General features: G+C 42.6%; 1 protein-coding gene across 2 annotated transcripts in view; it reads right to left on the minus strand.

Annotated features, from left to right (window-relative positions):
* The window catches only part of SCUBE2 (signal peptide, CUB domain and EGF like domain containing 2), a 61,163-nt gene extending 45,410 nt beyond the window's left edge, over window positions 1-15,753 (minus strand). For both annotated transcript variants that reach the window (XM_060767161.2, XM_060767148.2), the window contains exons 1-3: window positions 15,567-15,753; window positions 8,791-8,913; window positions 6,902-7,027 (exon numbers count right to left, since the gene is read on the minus strand). In XM_060767161.2, coding sequence (XP_060623144.2) covers window positions 6,902-7,027; window positions 8,791-8,913; window positions 15,567-15,657 — 340 coding nt within the window. In that variant the 5' untranslated portion in view covers window positions 15,658-15,753. The remainder of the gene's footprint in view (window positions 1-6,901; window positions 7,028-8,790; window positions 8,914-15,566) is intronic.
* Between the last annotated feature and the right edge of the window lie 1,713 nt (window positions 15,754-17,466).

Raw genomic sequence — 17,466 nt, forward strand, 5'->3', positions numbered from 1 at the left:
ATTTTATGGTTGGGGGTCACCACAAGATGAGGAACTGTATCAAGGGGTCACAGGATTAGGAAGGTTGAGAATCACTGTTCTAGCAGTTTACTGCCCCAACCAGTGAATCGTTTTACAGATACTGCCTTCATGTTTTCAAACATACAGCAAAACTCAAGGAGTGTTTCCTTTTTTAAAATGAAAACTGAGCTTCTCAAGAATCAGACTTTTACATGCAAGAAAGCAGAATCTGTTCAAAGCTCTATGTACAAAGAATTGGTGTGGGGTGTTACATTTGACTTCTTTGATCACTACACTCTGCCAAGTACTTGCTGTAGGCAAGTGTCGCCACTGTCCTAGAAGACAAGTAGACTTCAGTCTAGTTGCCTCCTTGGATCCCATTTGGAAGTTGCTAGTCACAAACTCTATGGCAAAGCCAAGGGTCTGGCACTGAAACATCTTTAGAGTGGGATTTTCCTACAAGCAGCTGCAATCCTGTAATGTCTTCCTCCCTAAAATATTTTTAGGAAGGATATGAGAAAGACAATATGAATGAAGTTAATTGAATCTCACAGAGAATAACATGGGGAAACAATTGTGACCTCCTAAGTCTTGAGTGATTGCACAAATTAGTCATCAATTCTTTAGAAAGCAAATGCAAAAATATTTTAGGTTTTGCAATGTCTGCTATTTTGGCTTCCTGGCAGAACTGTCAAATAGCTCTCAAATAGGGTTATTGCATTGGGGAAAGGATATGTGTAAGACAAAGAGTAAGAGAAGCATGGGGACTGAAGCTTGGTATGTAGTTTACAGGAATATGCAGATAACAACTTGACTAATACAGAATCCCTGCCAAAAAAAAGAGGCAGATAAATCTATTTTTATATAATAAAAGCATTTTGTGACAGTGAACTGACTCCATGAAAGTGGGCTTTCCACAGAAGTTGAGGAAGCAGGAACCCATTTTGTTTCCTTCTGCTTCAGGGTAAGCTTTGTTTAACTTCTTTGTTTGAGAGGAGGGGCTTCCTGAATTTAAAAATTAACTGCTCTGTTTGAGAGGAGGGGCTTCCTGAGTTTAAAAATTAACCTCTCTGTTTGAGAGGAGGGGCTTCCTGAGTTTAAAAATTAACCTCTTTGTTTGAGAGGAGGGGCTTCCTGAGTTTAAAAATTAACCTCTTTGTTTGAGAGGAGGGGCTTCCTGAGTTTAAAAATTAACCTCTTTGTTTGAGAGGAGGGGCTTCCTGAGTTTAAAAATTAACCTCTTTGTTTGAGAGGAGGGGCTTCCTGAGTTTAAAAATTAACCTCTTTGTTTGAGAGGAGGGGCTTCCTGAGTTTAAAAATTAACCTCTTTGTTTGAGAGGAGGGGCTTCCTGAGTTTAAAAATTGACTGCTTTGTTTGAGGAGGCGGGGCTTCCTGGTTATCCTATATAAACCAGTGTTTATATAGGATATATAAACTCGTACACTCAGTAACCTATACTTTCACCCCTGCATACAGACAACATCAAACACACACCAAGAGGAGGTCATTAGCAACCTCCAGATGGAACAAACACGAAAACTTCCCGTCTCATGCACAAGCTGTGGCATGTTCAGCTTTTTCACACTACAATTACTCAATTACATCTGCCCCAAGTGTACACAGATCACTCGCATGGAACACAGGATACGACAACTCGAGGACCGTATTAACACCCTTAAGGACATTCAGGAACTTGAGCTGTTCTTAGACACCACACACCACACTGGCCTAGACACGCGGCCCATATCACACCAACATTACGGGGAGGCTCAACAGAACAGCACCTCAGATGTGGACAACCCTCAGGCTTGGAGAAATGTCACCCTTAGAAGGACACATAGGACCCGGAAGCCTCCTCAGAATACTTCCGCTCGGCTGCAGTTACACAATAGATTCCAAATTCTCACACAACTACCACCTGACCAAGAAACACAACATATTGGGGAAGACCAGAATGGCTTAGATACTGATCAGTGGCTCATCCTTGATCAGTGTGCGGGGGATAGCCCTGACTGGGACAACACTTCACAACATTCACACTTGCACAATCCTGCAGGTGTACCATCCCCAACCATAGACCAGGAGCAACAGGAACACATACAGGAGAACCATAGTCTCTTGGACGAATCTCAATGGATTGTCCTTGACGAATGCACCGGGGATGTCGAGGAGGAGGACAACACTTTTCACCTACACAACTCACACCAACAGGATCACGTTTCTGGAGACCAACACACTACATTGCACAAAAGGGGCCCTGTCATTCCTGAAAGTAAACAGGTCTTGGTAGTAGGCGACTCCCTCCTACGCAAGGCATACGTTTCAAAAGATCACAAATGATTTTCGAGCTCTAGGAGCAAAGCTAAAAGAATGTAATGTACAGGTGGTCTTTTCATCCCTCCTCCCTGTTGTAAGACACGGACCCACAAGAGCCAGAAAAATAGTACAGGTCAATGACTGGCTTAGAAAATGGTGTCAGGAGGAACGCTTTGGCTTCCTCGACCATGGCCTGCTTTTCCAGGAGGATGGCCTACTGGCAAGGGATGGGGTGCATCTCACACAAGTAGGAAAACACCTTTTTGCTCACAGACTCGCAAACCTCATTAGACGCACTTTAAACTAGGTCCACCGGGGGAGGGGGACAACAGCCTTGTGAACACTACTTTACCCATAATGTCTGGGAATCGCCAGAAGGCTAAACGGAGGGCTGCACAAACACAACAAGGACCAAGTACCAAAAGCACAATAATCCCAATTAAACAGCTCAAGGGAAGATCCCAGGGGCTCACATGTCTTTACACTAATGCACAGAGCATGGGAAATAAACAAGACGAACTCCAACTTTTAGCACAACACCACAAATATGATATCATAGGGATCACTGAAACCTGGTGGGATGACTCCTATCGCTGGAATGTAGGTATCGAGGGGTATAACCTCTTTCACAGAAACCGAACAAAGGGGAGAGGAGGCGGAGTAGCCTTATATGTCAAAAGTTCTTATGCTGCAGAAGAGATTCAAGACAGCAATCTGGGAAACCAGCTTGAAATCATCTGGATAAGAATCAAGGGAACTGTGACTCAAAAAGATGTCGTTGTAGGCGTCTACTACAGACCCCCAAGCCAGGAGGAAGAACTTGATGAAGTCTTCTGCCAACAGTTGACCAAACAGGCACAGAAAAGAGATGTAGTAGTCATGGGCGATTTCAACTATCCCGATATTTGCTGGAAAACAAACTCGGCCAAGAGTACAAGGTCCAACAAATTCCTCGCTTGCCTTGCAGACAGTTTCATGGTCCAGAAGGTAGAAGAGGCAACGAGGGGATTGGCTACTCTTGATCTCATCCTAACAAATGCGGAGGACCTGATCGATGCGGTTGAAGTGGTAGGATCCTTAGGGGCAAGTGACCATGTGCTCCTGCAATTTGAGGTACAAAGGAAGGCCGAAACTAAGACAAGTCAAACCCGCATTTTGGACTTTAGGAGAGCTGATTTCCAAAAAATGAAGGAAACGCTGAGCGGCATTCCGTGGACACAGATACTAAAAGACAAGGGAGTTACGGATGGATGGGAATTTCTCAAGAGTGAAATACTCAAGACGCAATTGCAAACCGTGCCAACAAAGAGAAAAAATAGGACAAGTGCAAAGAAGCCAGAATGGATGTCCAAAGAACTTCTAACTGTGCTAAGACACAAAAGACACATGCACAAGAAGTGGAAAAAGGGAGAAATCACCAAAGAAGAATTCAAACAATTAGCCAACACCTGTAGGGAAAAGGTCCACAAGGCTAAAGCACAAAATGAGCTCAGGCTTGCCAGGGACATTAAAAACAATAAAAAGGGCTTCTATTCTTATGTCAGTAGAAAAAGGAAAAACAAGGAGGCGATAGGACCTCTTCGCGGAGAAGATGGGGCAATGCTGACAGGGGATAGGGAAAAGGCAGAACTACTTAATGCCTTCTTTGCCTCGGTCTTCTCACAAAAAGAGAGTCTTCAACCTCAGCAAGATGGAGTGGATGAGGGATTGGAGGACATCCAACCCCAAATTGGGAAAGAAGTCGTCCAGGAATACCTGGCCGCTCTTAATGAGTTCAAGTCCCCAGGGCCAGATCAACTACACCCCAGAGTATTGAAGGAACTAGCGGAAGTCATTTCGGAACCATTGGCAACCATCTTTGAGAGTTCTTGGAGAACGGGAGAAGTTCCAGCAGATTGGAGGAGGGCCAATGTGGTCCCAATCTTCAAGAAGGGAAAAAAGGATGACCCAAACAACTACCGTCCGGTCAGTCTCACGTCGATACCGGGCAAGATTTTGGAAAAGATTGTTAAGGAAGCGGTCTGCAAACACTTAGAAACAAATGCAGTCATCGCTAATAGTCAACATGGATTTATCAAAAACAAGTCATGCCAGACTAATCTGATCTCTTTCTTCAATAGAGTTACAAGCTGGGTAGATGCGGGGAATGCCGTGGATGTGGTGTACCTGGATTTCAGTAAGGCCTTCGACAAGGTCCCCCATGACCTTCTGGCAAGGAAACTAGTCCAATGTGGGCTAGGCAAAACTACGGTGAGGTGGATCTGTAATTGGTTAAGTGGACGAACACAGAGAGTGCTCACTAATGCTTCCTCCTCATCTTGGAAAGAAGTGACAAGTGGAGTGCCGCAGGGTTCCGTCCTGGGCCCGGTCCTGTTCAACATCTTTATTAATGACTTAGATGAAGGGCTAGAAGGCATGATCATCAAGTTTGCAGACGACACCACATTGGGAGGGATAGCCAATAGTCCAGAGGACAGGAGCAGAATTCAAAACGATCTTGACAGATTAGAGAGATGGGCCAAAACTAACAAAATGAAGTTCAACAGTGACAAATGCAAGATACTCCACTTTGGCAGAAAAAATGAAATGCAAAGATACAGAATGGGGGACGCCTGGCTCGAGAGCAGTACGTGTGAAAAAGATCTTGGAGTCCTCGTGGACAACAAGTTAAACATGAGCCAACAACGTGATGTGGCGGCAAAAAAAGCCAATGGGATTTTGGCCTGCATCAATAGGAGCATAGTGTCTAGATCTAAGGAAGTAATGCTACCCCTCTATTCTGCTTTGGTTAGACCACATCTGGAATATTGTGTCCAATTCTGGGCACCACAATTCAAGACAGATATTGACAAGCTGGAATGTGTCCAGAGGAGGGCGACTAAAATGATCAAGGGGTTTGGAGAACAAGCCCTATGAGGAGCGGCTTGGGGAACTGGGCATGTTTAGCCTGAAGAAGAGAAGGCTGAGAGGAGATATGATAGCCATGTATAAATATGTGAGAGGAAGCCACAGGGAGGAGGGAGCAAGCTTGTTTTCTGCTTCCTTGGAGACTAGGACGCGGAACAATGGCTTCAAACTACAAGAGAGGAGATTCCATCTGAACATTAGGAAGAACTTCCTGACTGTGAGAGCCGTTCAGCAGTGGAACTCTCTGCCCCGGAGTGTGGTGGAGGCTCCTTCTTTGGAAGCTTTTAAACAGAGGCTGGATGGCCATCTGTCAGGGGTGATTTGAACGCAATATTCCTGCTTCTTGGCAGGGGGTTGGACTGGATGGCCCATGAGGTCTCTTCTAACTCTAAAAAAAAAAAGATAAAAAATAATCAACAACAGCTAATAGTGTGGGCTTTATGTTGTTAAGAAGAGCAATACAGGGATTTTTTTTTTTGTCGTGTCAGGAGTGACTCCTGGTGTGAGAGAATTGACCGTCTGCAAGAACGTTGCCCAGGGGACGCCTGGATGATTGTTTTTATCATCCTTGTGGGAGGCTTCTCTCATGTTGCCACATGAGGAGCTGGAGCTGATACAGGGAGCTCATCCACCTCTCCCCGGATTCGAACCTGCGACCTGTCGATCTTCAGTCCTGCCGGCACAGGGGTTTAACCCACTGCGCCACCGGGGGCTCCTAATACAGGGATGGAGGAGGGGGAAAGGGGTAGAAGGAAGAAGGGGAGGTATTGAAGAAAGAAGGGAGGGAAGGAGAAAAGAGGAGAAGAAAATGGAGAAAAGGGGAGGAAAGGAGGAAGAAGAAAAGCAAGGGGAAAGAATTGAAAGAAACGAGGAGGAAATTTCTCTCTCGACGAGATGAAGCCAATGCCCTCCCCCCTCCTTCCACTGCTAGGCCAGCCATCCTCTTTCTCCCTCTTTCCTTGAGTAAAAGGTGAGCAAAAGGTAATGGCAGAGCTTTTTCTCAAAGGGGCATTTTGACTCCTCCCACTAATTGCATAACCATTTCATTTTAAATCAGAGAACAGGGAGAATTCATCATATTACAGAATTGGCCATTTTGCCCATCTCTATGTGGATAATTTACAAAAAAAAGTCATTTGCCAACCCACTTAGAAAGTGTTGAAAAGGATAACCCTTTAAGATACTTAAAAATGCCATATCTCTTACCCTACATTTGAAGCCTATGACATGTGATGAACATAGTATGTTGCCATATCTTAAGTGGATGGCTCAGTAGAATTTAATGAACGTGTGAAGTGGTAAATCAATTCTGTCAAGATAACCCCATGATAGGGTTGCCATAAGTTAGAAATTACTTGAAAGCACACAGCAACAACCCACAGTTCATAGAGAGCAAATGCCAAATGATTAAAACAAAAACCAGTTTAGAACATTTCAAACTACCATTGTCCAGTCACGTCACTGTTTTAGACCTCCTGAGAAAGTGTAAGGTCTAAATCCAATTGTTAGCTCCAACTACAGTAGAACAAATACTGTATATCAAGTAATCACTTGTGAAAATCCCTTTGATTCAACAGGTCCACTCTAGTTGGGTCTAGCAATGAGATATGGTCCTATATGCTTTACTTTGCTGGTATTCAACATCAGTGTTGGCACTTTTTGTAGCAAATTCCTTACCGAGACAATTATGGCCATCTCGAGCCAACATGAAGCCATCGTAACACACACAGCGGTAATTGCCCAGAATGTTGAAACATTCATGCACACAGCCTCCATTGAAGTCATTATCACATTCATCAATGTCTGGGGAATAAAGCAAAAGACAATATGATGGATGTCTGCTTATTTGCTGCATACAGGTCATGACAAGACTACCTTACATATATGCTGATAACAACTACAATCCTACCTTTTCTTTAGAAGGCAAAGGTGACTCAGATTTCATAAAGTAGAAACAATATCTCATAATAACAAAATATGTTTAACTCCTTCTGCATCAGTCCCTTATCTTTTACTTTTTTTCATAAGTGCAGACGAGCAGGTCTTGCACCAGATCCTGTAACTTGCATGAGTTAATCAGAGAAGAGATAATCACTACTTTCGTATTATAAGAAACTTTATTTTTATCCCGCCCCATCTCCCCATAGGGGACTTGGAGTGGCTAACATCATAAAAGGCAAGTATTCAGTGCCAACAAATAAATACATGCACACATAACTTAATAAAACATGTAAAAAACACAACAGTAATTAAATCATTTAAAAATCATAATTAAATAATACAATACAGCACCACACTAAACAGTACAAATGATGTTAAAAGCCATATTCCTATTCTATTCCATATTTCTTAAAACCATTAATAATCTAACAAAACATAGTATCAGGAAGTTCAAAACTCTTAATGGTTCAAGATAGTTGTTGTATCACAGGCCTCCTTCCACACAGCTGTATAAAATCCCACATTATCTGCTTAGAACTGGGTTATATGGCATTGTAGGCTCAGATAGCCCAGTTCAAAACAGATGTTGAAGGATTTTCTGCCTTGATATTCTGAGTTATATGGCTGTGTGGAAGGGCCCACAGGATATTTTCCCACAGAGTGGGTGTCATACTGCCACCTTATTAGCCTCCCTCAAGCCATCAAAAGCTCTAGTGAAACTTTTTGAACCATCGTCATATCAGATTACCACTGAAGTCCTGTACAAAAATACTCACATCCGAAGATCCTGACTTGTTTTTAATCATACTCAGAACTAGAATAAAGTGATTAGAGGAAAGCCAGGCCACAGACAAGCCGATAGACAACATGGTCTCCCACTCTGTTGTTTTGGGGACACCTGATGCCACTTTCCATTTCCACATTACACTAAAGCTGGAAGAAGGAAAGAGCTGCATGCTAACCACTGCTGCACTGCCAAAATTCGTTAGTCACTGAGCATGGCAACCAATAGCTTCAGGAAGGCAAACAGGAATCTCACCTACTGGAAGGTATTTACCCCTGGACATGAAGGATGATCTAGATTTTAGTTAGGCTAATGCCCACTTTAGTTAGGTTGTTTGGCATAAAGTATCTTTAATAAATTAGTCATAGCATACTATTTAGCAAAACAGCTAAAACTGAATTATTTATTTTTAGGAGAGAGTGTACACAGTTCCATAGTTTCTCCACATTCCACATCTTTCAAAATAACAACCTCATCATAAGAAGCTATCCCAAGAAATTACATCCAAAAGGAACAGTGAGAAAATGTCAGCACAGCAACAATAACAACACCAGACTGCTATAGATGGCTTAACATGCACTCTTGTTTTTAAAACTTTAAATTATTTTTATAAGAATTGTATTCTGTGATGTGTACAAATAATGCAGACTCACAACCTCTGAGGATGCCTGCCATAGATGTGGGCAAAACGTGAGGAGAGAATGCTTCTGGAACATGGCCATACAGCCAGGAAAACAGGAAAAACAGGAACCCAGATACCCCATGTTTCCATCTTTGCTATTGTTTACTTGGATTCGACTAATAAATGCATCCAGTGTACATAAAGCTACAATGCACATACCTTCACACATTTTCCCCTCTCCACTATAGCCTGCCTTACATGTACACTTATATGACTTTGGTGTATTTTGACAGATTGCATCTGAATGGCAGTCATCAATCCCTTGACCACACTCATCAACATCTGTGAAAAGAAAAATAAAATATACAAGAGTGAAAATATGTACTAACAGGGGCCCACAAGACATCAGTCTACCAATCCAGTACTTGATTTTCTAATCATAAGATGCTTATGTGTGTGTAAATGCCTTCAAATCACCTGTTGGCATAAGGTGACCTCATGAGGCACTAATTTCAAGAGAGCCAATATGACCTAGTGGTTTGAAGGTTGCACCAGGCTTCAATTCCCCACCCGGCTTCAACCGTCAGCCCTATAAAACTCCATAATAGATTCACTATACCTGAAAGTGGGTCAACAGAGTTGTTAACACACTCCTGACTTCATCCACCACTAGAAAGGTTTTTTTTAGCACATTGACACTAAAAATATGTTTCAAAAAGGAATTCTGATCTCCAACTACCTCATATTCTTGACATTTATATTGAACTGTCTATCATGAACCCAAAAATGTATTTTCTGGTCAGTCAGAATCAATGAAAATGTATCACAGTACATTTGAAGTTGGGGTTTGTGCTCTAATGTACCTCATTACTTGAGCAACACAATTTTTCTTTCTACTCACCTGATTTGTAAAATGAGATGTATAAAGTTATGCACTCAAACTGTAGATTTAGAGATACACATATTGTATGAATGCTGGACTGGGACTCTATGAAGTAACATAGTATGAACATGAACCACTGTTTTCCCACTGCCCTCTGCTGATTGAACTGGAGGGAGATGGGTTGTGATTGATAGTTACCCAAAATCTCTGAGTATTCCATGTAGCCTGGAAGCATGTTAATATACTGAATTAAGATTTCTGGTTACCATAACAAAGATTTATTTATTCGTTACATGTATATAATACTTTTCATTTAATGAGCTCAAGTAGCTACACTTGATTTCCCTTATCTTCACTTTATTTTCACAATAATCCTGCAAAGTAGATAGATTTAAAGATGGGCTCAAAGCCAACCTTAAAAACTGTGGCATAGACACTGAGAACTGGGAAGCCCTGGCCCTTGAGCGCTCTAGCTGGAGGTCAGCTGTGACCAGCAGCGCTGTAGAATTTGAAGAGGCATGAATGGAAGACAAAAGAGAGAAATGTGCCAAGAGAAAGGCACGTCAAGCCAACCCTGACTGGGATCGCCTTGATGCCCTCACTGCAGGAGAACCTGCGGGTCAAGAATAGGGCTCCACAGTCACCTATGTACCCACCACCAGGACACCACACTTGGAGGACAATCTTACTTGGACAACGAGGGATCGCCTAAGTAAGTAAGTAAACATTACATTACGCTGACTCTTTAAAAACAGCTCTTTGCAGTTATACAGAAAATGCTGCATTACAGCTATCTGGCAGGGTGCATAAACTGACGGTCTATATTTAGGGAGTCAGTATACTGTATGGAGTATTTTCCAGATAACTGCCACAGGCAGCTCCCATCATTCCTTGACCCTTAACCAGAACAGGCAATAGTGAGATAGGATCAGCGATGCAGTCCAACAACATCTAAAGGGCCACACATCATCTACTCCTACAGAAAAGGCTGGAATACACAGCATGAACCTGCAGCAGAAGAAATATGTATAGAATTGGAGTAATTTATAGCAATTAACAGGTCAAAAATATTCTGGCTAAACTTGATCAGAGGAGACAGCGACAAAAATTAGCAACAAATAAGAATATAGTCAGCCTCTAGCTATCCATCTATCAGATACCTATAAACAGCACTATACTTTATCTAAACCAGTGACCAGGAACCACTTGACCACTGTGGGCCACTGTCCAACATTAGTACCAAAAGGGTTACGAATCAGTTTTGGCTCAACTTTAGATTTGGTTTGGTTGTTTTGGGTGCTGATTGAGAAAATTGCATCAGATAGACCACATCAGCTCTAGTTTCTGATCCAGAACAAATGCCATCCAGTACTGGCCATCTGCTTGTCCACAAAAAAAATATTTAATAATCTAGAGCTGATGTGGTCTATCCAATGCAATTTTCTCAATCAGCACCCCAAATAACCCCAGGAACAGGCTAAAAAACAAAGACACCAAGGAGCCCCAACTTCAAGGCACAACATGGACCAGCTCCAATGGGGGGAGGGGGAGGGAGGGGGAGGGAGGGGGAGGGAGGGGAGGAGGGGGAGGAATGTAGTCAGAAGGCTTGTTGTCACGCCTTTAGTGGGTAGTCAGCCTCTCCCCTCCTGACATCCCTGTTGCCTCAGAACTATAAGAGAGTTTCACAAGACCAGTTGTTCTCATTGCAATGGTGTAGTAATGGTGAGGCTACAGACCATATTTAGTTCTTGGGGACTACTGGTGGTTCACGGACCACAGGTTGGGAACTACTAATCTAAACAGTGTTCACTATACATACTGGCTAGCACCCCAATTCTCAAAAGATTATCTTATCTCAAATGCTCAGAATCTACTTGGATATTTTTTCTTTAAATCCATAAAGCATTTTCCAAGTGTTTGTCACTCTACCATCCTGCCTATAACAAACAAAAAGAAATATTGCTATTACAACATGAGCACAAACATCGCATTTTATTTCAGAGTCCTCTACCAAAGGTACCAAAAAACCTACTAAGATTCAAGGCCACCACAGAAAATTTTATCTATCTATCTATCTATTCGTCCATCCATCTATCTATCTCAACACACTGGTACAGGTATTATTAAAACCTATTTCCATATATGTATACTTTACAAAAAGGCTTTGTGTGTACATGCATGTGTATATAAAATTCAAAATGGAATGAATCGAAATTGACAAGTTATTTGTTGTATTATATGGCAACCCCCCCCCCCCACACACACACACACGCACGCACGCACACTTTTCTCAAAAACCGTTTTTCAGGATAAACATAAATCAATGCAAACGATGGCTTCAACCATCAGTGTGATAAAAGAGTAAGAACAGCTAAACTTCATATTCAATCTAGCGAATATATTCTGCTACATAAACAACTTTCTTTTTATGTTTTAGTGTTTTTGGCATAAGCTTTACTACTTCTGTTTACTTTCAACTAATCTTCAAAAAGGCTTTCTATCTTACAGTCCAAAATTGCATCCTATATGCCATGTTATAAATCAATTAAAGCCCACCCAGAATGAAGCCACTATTTTTTCCAGTTGAATGTTTCATTTCTTTTATGTTTACTCACTCTTCCTCACCTAAAATATACCACAATAATTCAGTTCTGAAAACTTCCCTCAATTGTAAACTTTAGATGCATTCTCACCACCATAATCTATTCATATGTGTATGGGGGTGGGGGGTGCTTTGATTTCTTGGACTGGGTAGCCTGGGGTTTATTCCACCCTATGATTCTCTGATTCATGAAATAATCCAATTTTTAATTAGATTTTTAAACTTTTTGAAGAAAAAAACCTGAGAGTTTCAGATTCATTTTCCATTAGGAACAGAAAATAAGTCACAAACGAAAATAATTTTAAAAGGCAAGCAATCTTACTCACTAATGAAAGCCAAAATAAAAATATGGAGGCCTAAATTGTATTTTCCTGACTGATAAATCTCTTCCTGTGGTCTCTTCCAACTCTTATGATTCCAAAACATTCCAGCAGATAGTGTTACCCCATTACATCATTTAGATTTACAGAAACTTGAATGTAACATTTATCCCTCAATTTGATTTCATAGGGCTTTTTAGCCAATGAATATTCAGAGGTGGTTTGGCCAGTTCCTTCGTCTGAAATACATCTTACAGCATCTGGTATTTGCTGGTGGCCTCCCTCCCAAGTTCTAACCAGAATAGATCCTGATTGGTTTCCAAAATCAGGTGGGATCTGTTGCTATTTGAATATTAATCCAATGGATGTGTGCTAATGGTAATGATTTATTTATTACTTATTTACTCAGGGGCGGCTCAACCCATTACGCAAAGTAAGCACTTGCAGTATAGTTGATTTTGCCCAGGGGCGCTCTTGAGGCGCTCTTAGGGGAAAATAGACCTTGACATATGCGAGTTGTAGTTACTGGGATGTATAGTTCACCTACAATCAAAGAGTATTCTGAACTCTACCAATGATGGAATTGAACCAAATATGGCACACACAACTCCCACAATGAACAGAAAATATATATCTGTGATTGGTTGAGGGAGTGTGGTGCCAAAATACTGTTTGCTTACCATTGAAAATTACCTAGGGCCGCCTCTGTTTTTAGTATATTTATATACCACCTTTCTCACCCCAGGAAGTGGGGGAGGGACTCAAGGCGGTTTACAACGTATCAATGGCAAAAAATCAATGCCAACATAGATGTAAAGAGAAAAATCATAGTAACTACATACTATACAATCCTGACATTATAAAGCCCAAGGACTTTACTCTCCCATTCCTGCCACTGAATTTTGCACTTTCCCTTAGCTCTAAGAATTTAGCACAAACTCAGAGCCCTCTGAACTCAGCACTTTTATTGCTCCCATGGTACTGCTTTCATGATGTTTTATTGTGATGTTTCTATTTGGTTTGGTTTTGTTTTTATTTTAGTGCATTACGTTTTAACTCTGTGCTCTCTGGGCTTATCCCTTTGTAAGCCACCCCAAGTCCCTTTGGGGAGATGGAGGCGGGGTATAAAAACAAAGTTATTATTGTTTATTATTATTATTAACATATAACTATAAATTAAAATCAAACCATTAAACATGAAACATAAACATTTAAACATTAAAACAAAGAATTAAAACATCTTAATATAAATATTAAAATCCAAAAATAGTACACCACAACCATTCCAATTGTCATCGCACGTATTTCCTAATTGTTCTTTGCACTGCATTGTTTTACTGGCCAAATCCTTGGTCCCACAACCATATCTGTTTCCTTTCTAAAAGCCAGGAAGAAGGGTGCTGATCTAATCTCACTGGGGAGAGAGTTTCAGAGTCCAGGAGCCACCACTGAGAAGGCCCTGTCTAGAGTGGGTATCTGGAGTTTAGATTCCCAACTCTAGACCTAGAGGTGCTTTGGGCTTCAACTCCTGGGTGTCTTGGCCAATGATCAGGGATTCCGGGTGCTGAAGTCTTACTGGGCTGTCTAACTTTGCTGGGAGCCACCAACCTGGGACTTAGGGCACTTGGGAGACAAAGGATAGTTCTAGATTAGTATCTGCTAGGATGCAGCTCTACACTGTATGTCCACATGACACCACTATAATTACAACAGTGATGGCTCAATGCTATGGGATCCTGGAAGTTGCGGTTTGGATTCCATACTACTGAGCCCAGGTAGTTAAAGGGATGTCAAAATGCATTAATTCTACAGTGTAGACCAGACCTGGGCAAACTTGGACTCTCTCTCCAGGTGATTTGGGCTTCCTAACAGTTTAAGTGGCTGAGGGGGGAAAGAAAGGGGCCTGAGGCTATTAAAAATGGTGGGAGTTGAAGTCCAAAACACCTGAAGAGAGGGCCCAAGTTTGCCCATACCTGGTGTTTGTTGTCTTATACAAACCCTTTCACCTTCTCTGCTGAATGCTGGCCCTTCACAAACTGCATCTCCCAGAATTCCATAGCACCGAGCCAGGGAGCTTCAAGTGGTGTCAAACTGCATGCATTCTGTAGTGTAGATGCACCCAGAGGCAGCCAAAGCTTTTGGAAGCTCTAAAAATGCATAATATTATGCATGCATTGTTTATTTACTACATTTATATACCACTTTTCTCCCCCTAAGAGAAATCAAAGCGGTTCCCAACATTATAACCTCAATGCTGTACATACATGTGAAAAACAAAGGATAATAGCAAGACAATAACATTTAACTATAAATTAACCTAACTAAATTAAAACATAAACCTAAAAAAAATTAGGCATAAAGCAGAAATGTAAACATTGATAATGCAATAACATTTATATTTAGTAAACTAAAGGTAAAAATTTTCCCCTGACATGAAGTCTAGTCATGTCTGACTCTGGGGGTTAGTGCTCAGCTCCATTTCTAAGCCAAAGAGCCAGTGTTGTCCATAGACACCTCCAAGATCATGTGGTCAGCATGACTGCATGGCGCATCGATACCTTCCTGCTGGAGCGGTACCTATTGATCTACTCACATTTGCACATTTTCAAACTGCTAGGTTGGCAGAAGCTGGGGCTGAGAGCTGGGGCTCACCTCGCTCCCCGGATTTGAACCTGCAACCTTTCAGTCAACAAGTTCATTTATATTTAAACCCATTAAAAACCTATATGCTGCTGCTGCTGCTGTTGTTGTTGATATTCCTCCAAGCACTCCTGGGCGCATCTCCAGTTAGTACATCCCACTAGAGAAAAGAAATCCACTGAAAATCCAGTTTCTGCAGAATTCTGAGTGCTTGTAGTTTAGGGAAGAGCCTTTAACAGGCTCACTAAACTACAAACCCCAGAACTCTGCAGGGGGCAGAAAAGGGATTTTAAGTGGGTTTTTTCCCCCTCTAGTGTGATGAAGTGGCTGCAGGACGAATGGAGTTCCGCACCACTTGAACTGCCATGGGAGTCATGGGAGTTGGAGTTTGGGGAGGCACCAGCGCTCTTTTTGGCAGAGCAGGCGAGAGAGACCTTGCAGAAAGGAGCGCAACTCCAACCATTCCGTAGCACTGAGCCCTTGCAGTTCAAGTCGTCTCCAGCTGTAGTTAGAAGCCCCTCTCCGGTGGGACGGAAAGTGGGAGACTCACCGGCGAAGAGGGGCTGGCCTCGGGGGACCGCCGTGAGGAGGAGGAGGAGGAGGAGCAGCAGCAGGAGCAAAGAGGGGCGCCGGGACCCCATCGGTCAGCTGGCGCGCGCTTCCCCCAAAGAGTTACTCCTGCTGCTGGCGGGGATGCTTCTGACTCGACGGGTGCCGCCCCCTGGGGCCCAGCGCCGCGCGCCCCAGCAAAGGGAGGGGTCTGCGCGAACTTGGCCCGCCCCCTCCCTCCCTCCCTCCCTCCCTCCCTCCCTCAGCGGCAGCCCCCCCCCCTCCACCCACACACATACCCGCGCGCGCGCCTGCCTTTCCCCGTTCACTTGCGCCTGGGAGGGCTCGCGCCCATGTACAGCAAAACTTCTCTTCGCACCAAAGGTGAAGGAGAGACACTCCCTCCATCCCAGCTGCAATGGAAAGAGTCATCCCTAACCACCAGATATGTCTCGTCGAAGGCTTTCATAGCCTGAATCACTGGGTTGTTGAGATACTACACACAAATTTAACATGGGAAGAACTCAAGAAGTTTAAAAATGGGTAAATAAAATTGACCCTTTCCCATTAGAAACCTTGGAAAATAAGGACAAGACATTCAGGAGTCATAGCAGAGCACCTGATGAACCAACCTGGACACAGCATATTATTTGAGAACACAGAAGTGCTGGACCACTCTCACAACCACCATGTCAGACTACACAGAGAAGCCATTGAAATCCACAAGCATGTGGACAATTTCAACAGAAAGGAAGAAACCATGAAAATGAACAAAATCTGGCTACCAGTATTAAAAAAAAAACTCAAAAATTACAACAGCAAAACAACAGAGGGGAAACAAACAGGCACATAAAATTACTCTCAACAAAAGATTCCCCCAGGCACTTCCAAGCCATTGAATGCTAATCAAGGTGATCAGCTGAAACATTCACAACTAGCCCCAGCAGACAAAAGTCCTTTGTCTCACCCTGGTCATTCCACAGATATATAAACCCATTTTTCCTACTTCCAACAGACCTCACTACCTCTGAGGATGCTTGCCATAGATGCAGGCGAAACGTCAGGAGAAAAATTGCCTCTACAACATGGCCATATAGCCCGGAAAAACCTACAACAACCCAACAATTCAGGAGTCTAATTAGGGCCCTGCAGGAAAATAGAATCAAAAGGATAGGGGATAGATACTACACAAAAATTTAATATGGGAAATTTTCTGGTGGGTGTCCCAGAAAAAAAGGCTCATTCTTAAATTAAATTTGCATGTATGTTAGAACAGGTACGTTGTGCTGTCAAAGGCTTTCATGGCCAGAATCACTGAGTTGCTGTGAGTTTTCCAGGCTGTATGGCCATGTTCCAGAAACATCCTCTCCTGACATTTTGCTCACATCTATGGATCTATGGCAGGCATCCTCAGATGTTGTGAGGTCTGTTGGAAACTAGGCAAGTGAGGTTTATATATCTGTGGAATGTCCCAGGTGGGAGAAAGAACTCCGTGTATATCTAACTGCAAGCAAAACATTTCTGTTGAAACTCTGCTCTCAAGTTTTATAAACGGTCATTCTGGTGTCAACCTTGCAGATGGTGTCACTCGGTGTGGTCCACATCCTCCTTGTGACACCAGCACTGCCTTGCCCAAGGTCCACAGTAAGTTTCAGTGGCTGAGTGGAAGATTCAACCCTTCCTCAAACCGCACTGATTCTCCTGATAAGGTGTCATATTTGAAATGCTAATTTCAATGTAAAAATGATCTCAGCTTTGAGGGAGGGAGGCAAGTAGAGGCCATGGAGCAGCCTTAGCTCTGGCCCCTGTGAGGCTGGCTTCAACCACAAATGGGCGTGCCTTTCTTATATAATTGTGACATTCTTCTATATGGAAATTCCTATCATGTGGGAAATTCAATT

The sequence above is a fragment of the Anolis sagrei genome, chromosome 1 (assembly GCF_037176765.1).
Source record: "Anolis sagrei isolate rAnoSag1 chromosome 1, rAnoSag1.mat, whole genome shotgun sequence".
In the NCBI taxonomy this organism is placed as follows: domain Eukaryota; kingdom Metazoa; phylum Chordata; class Lepidosauria; order Squamata; family Dactyloidae; genus Anolis; species Anolis sagrei.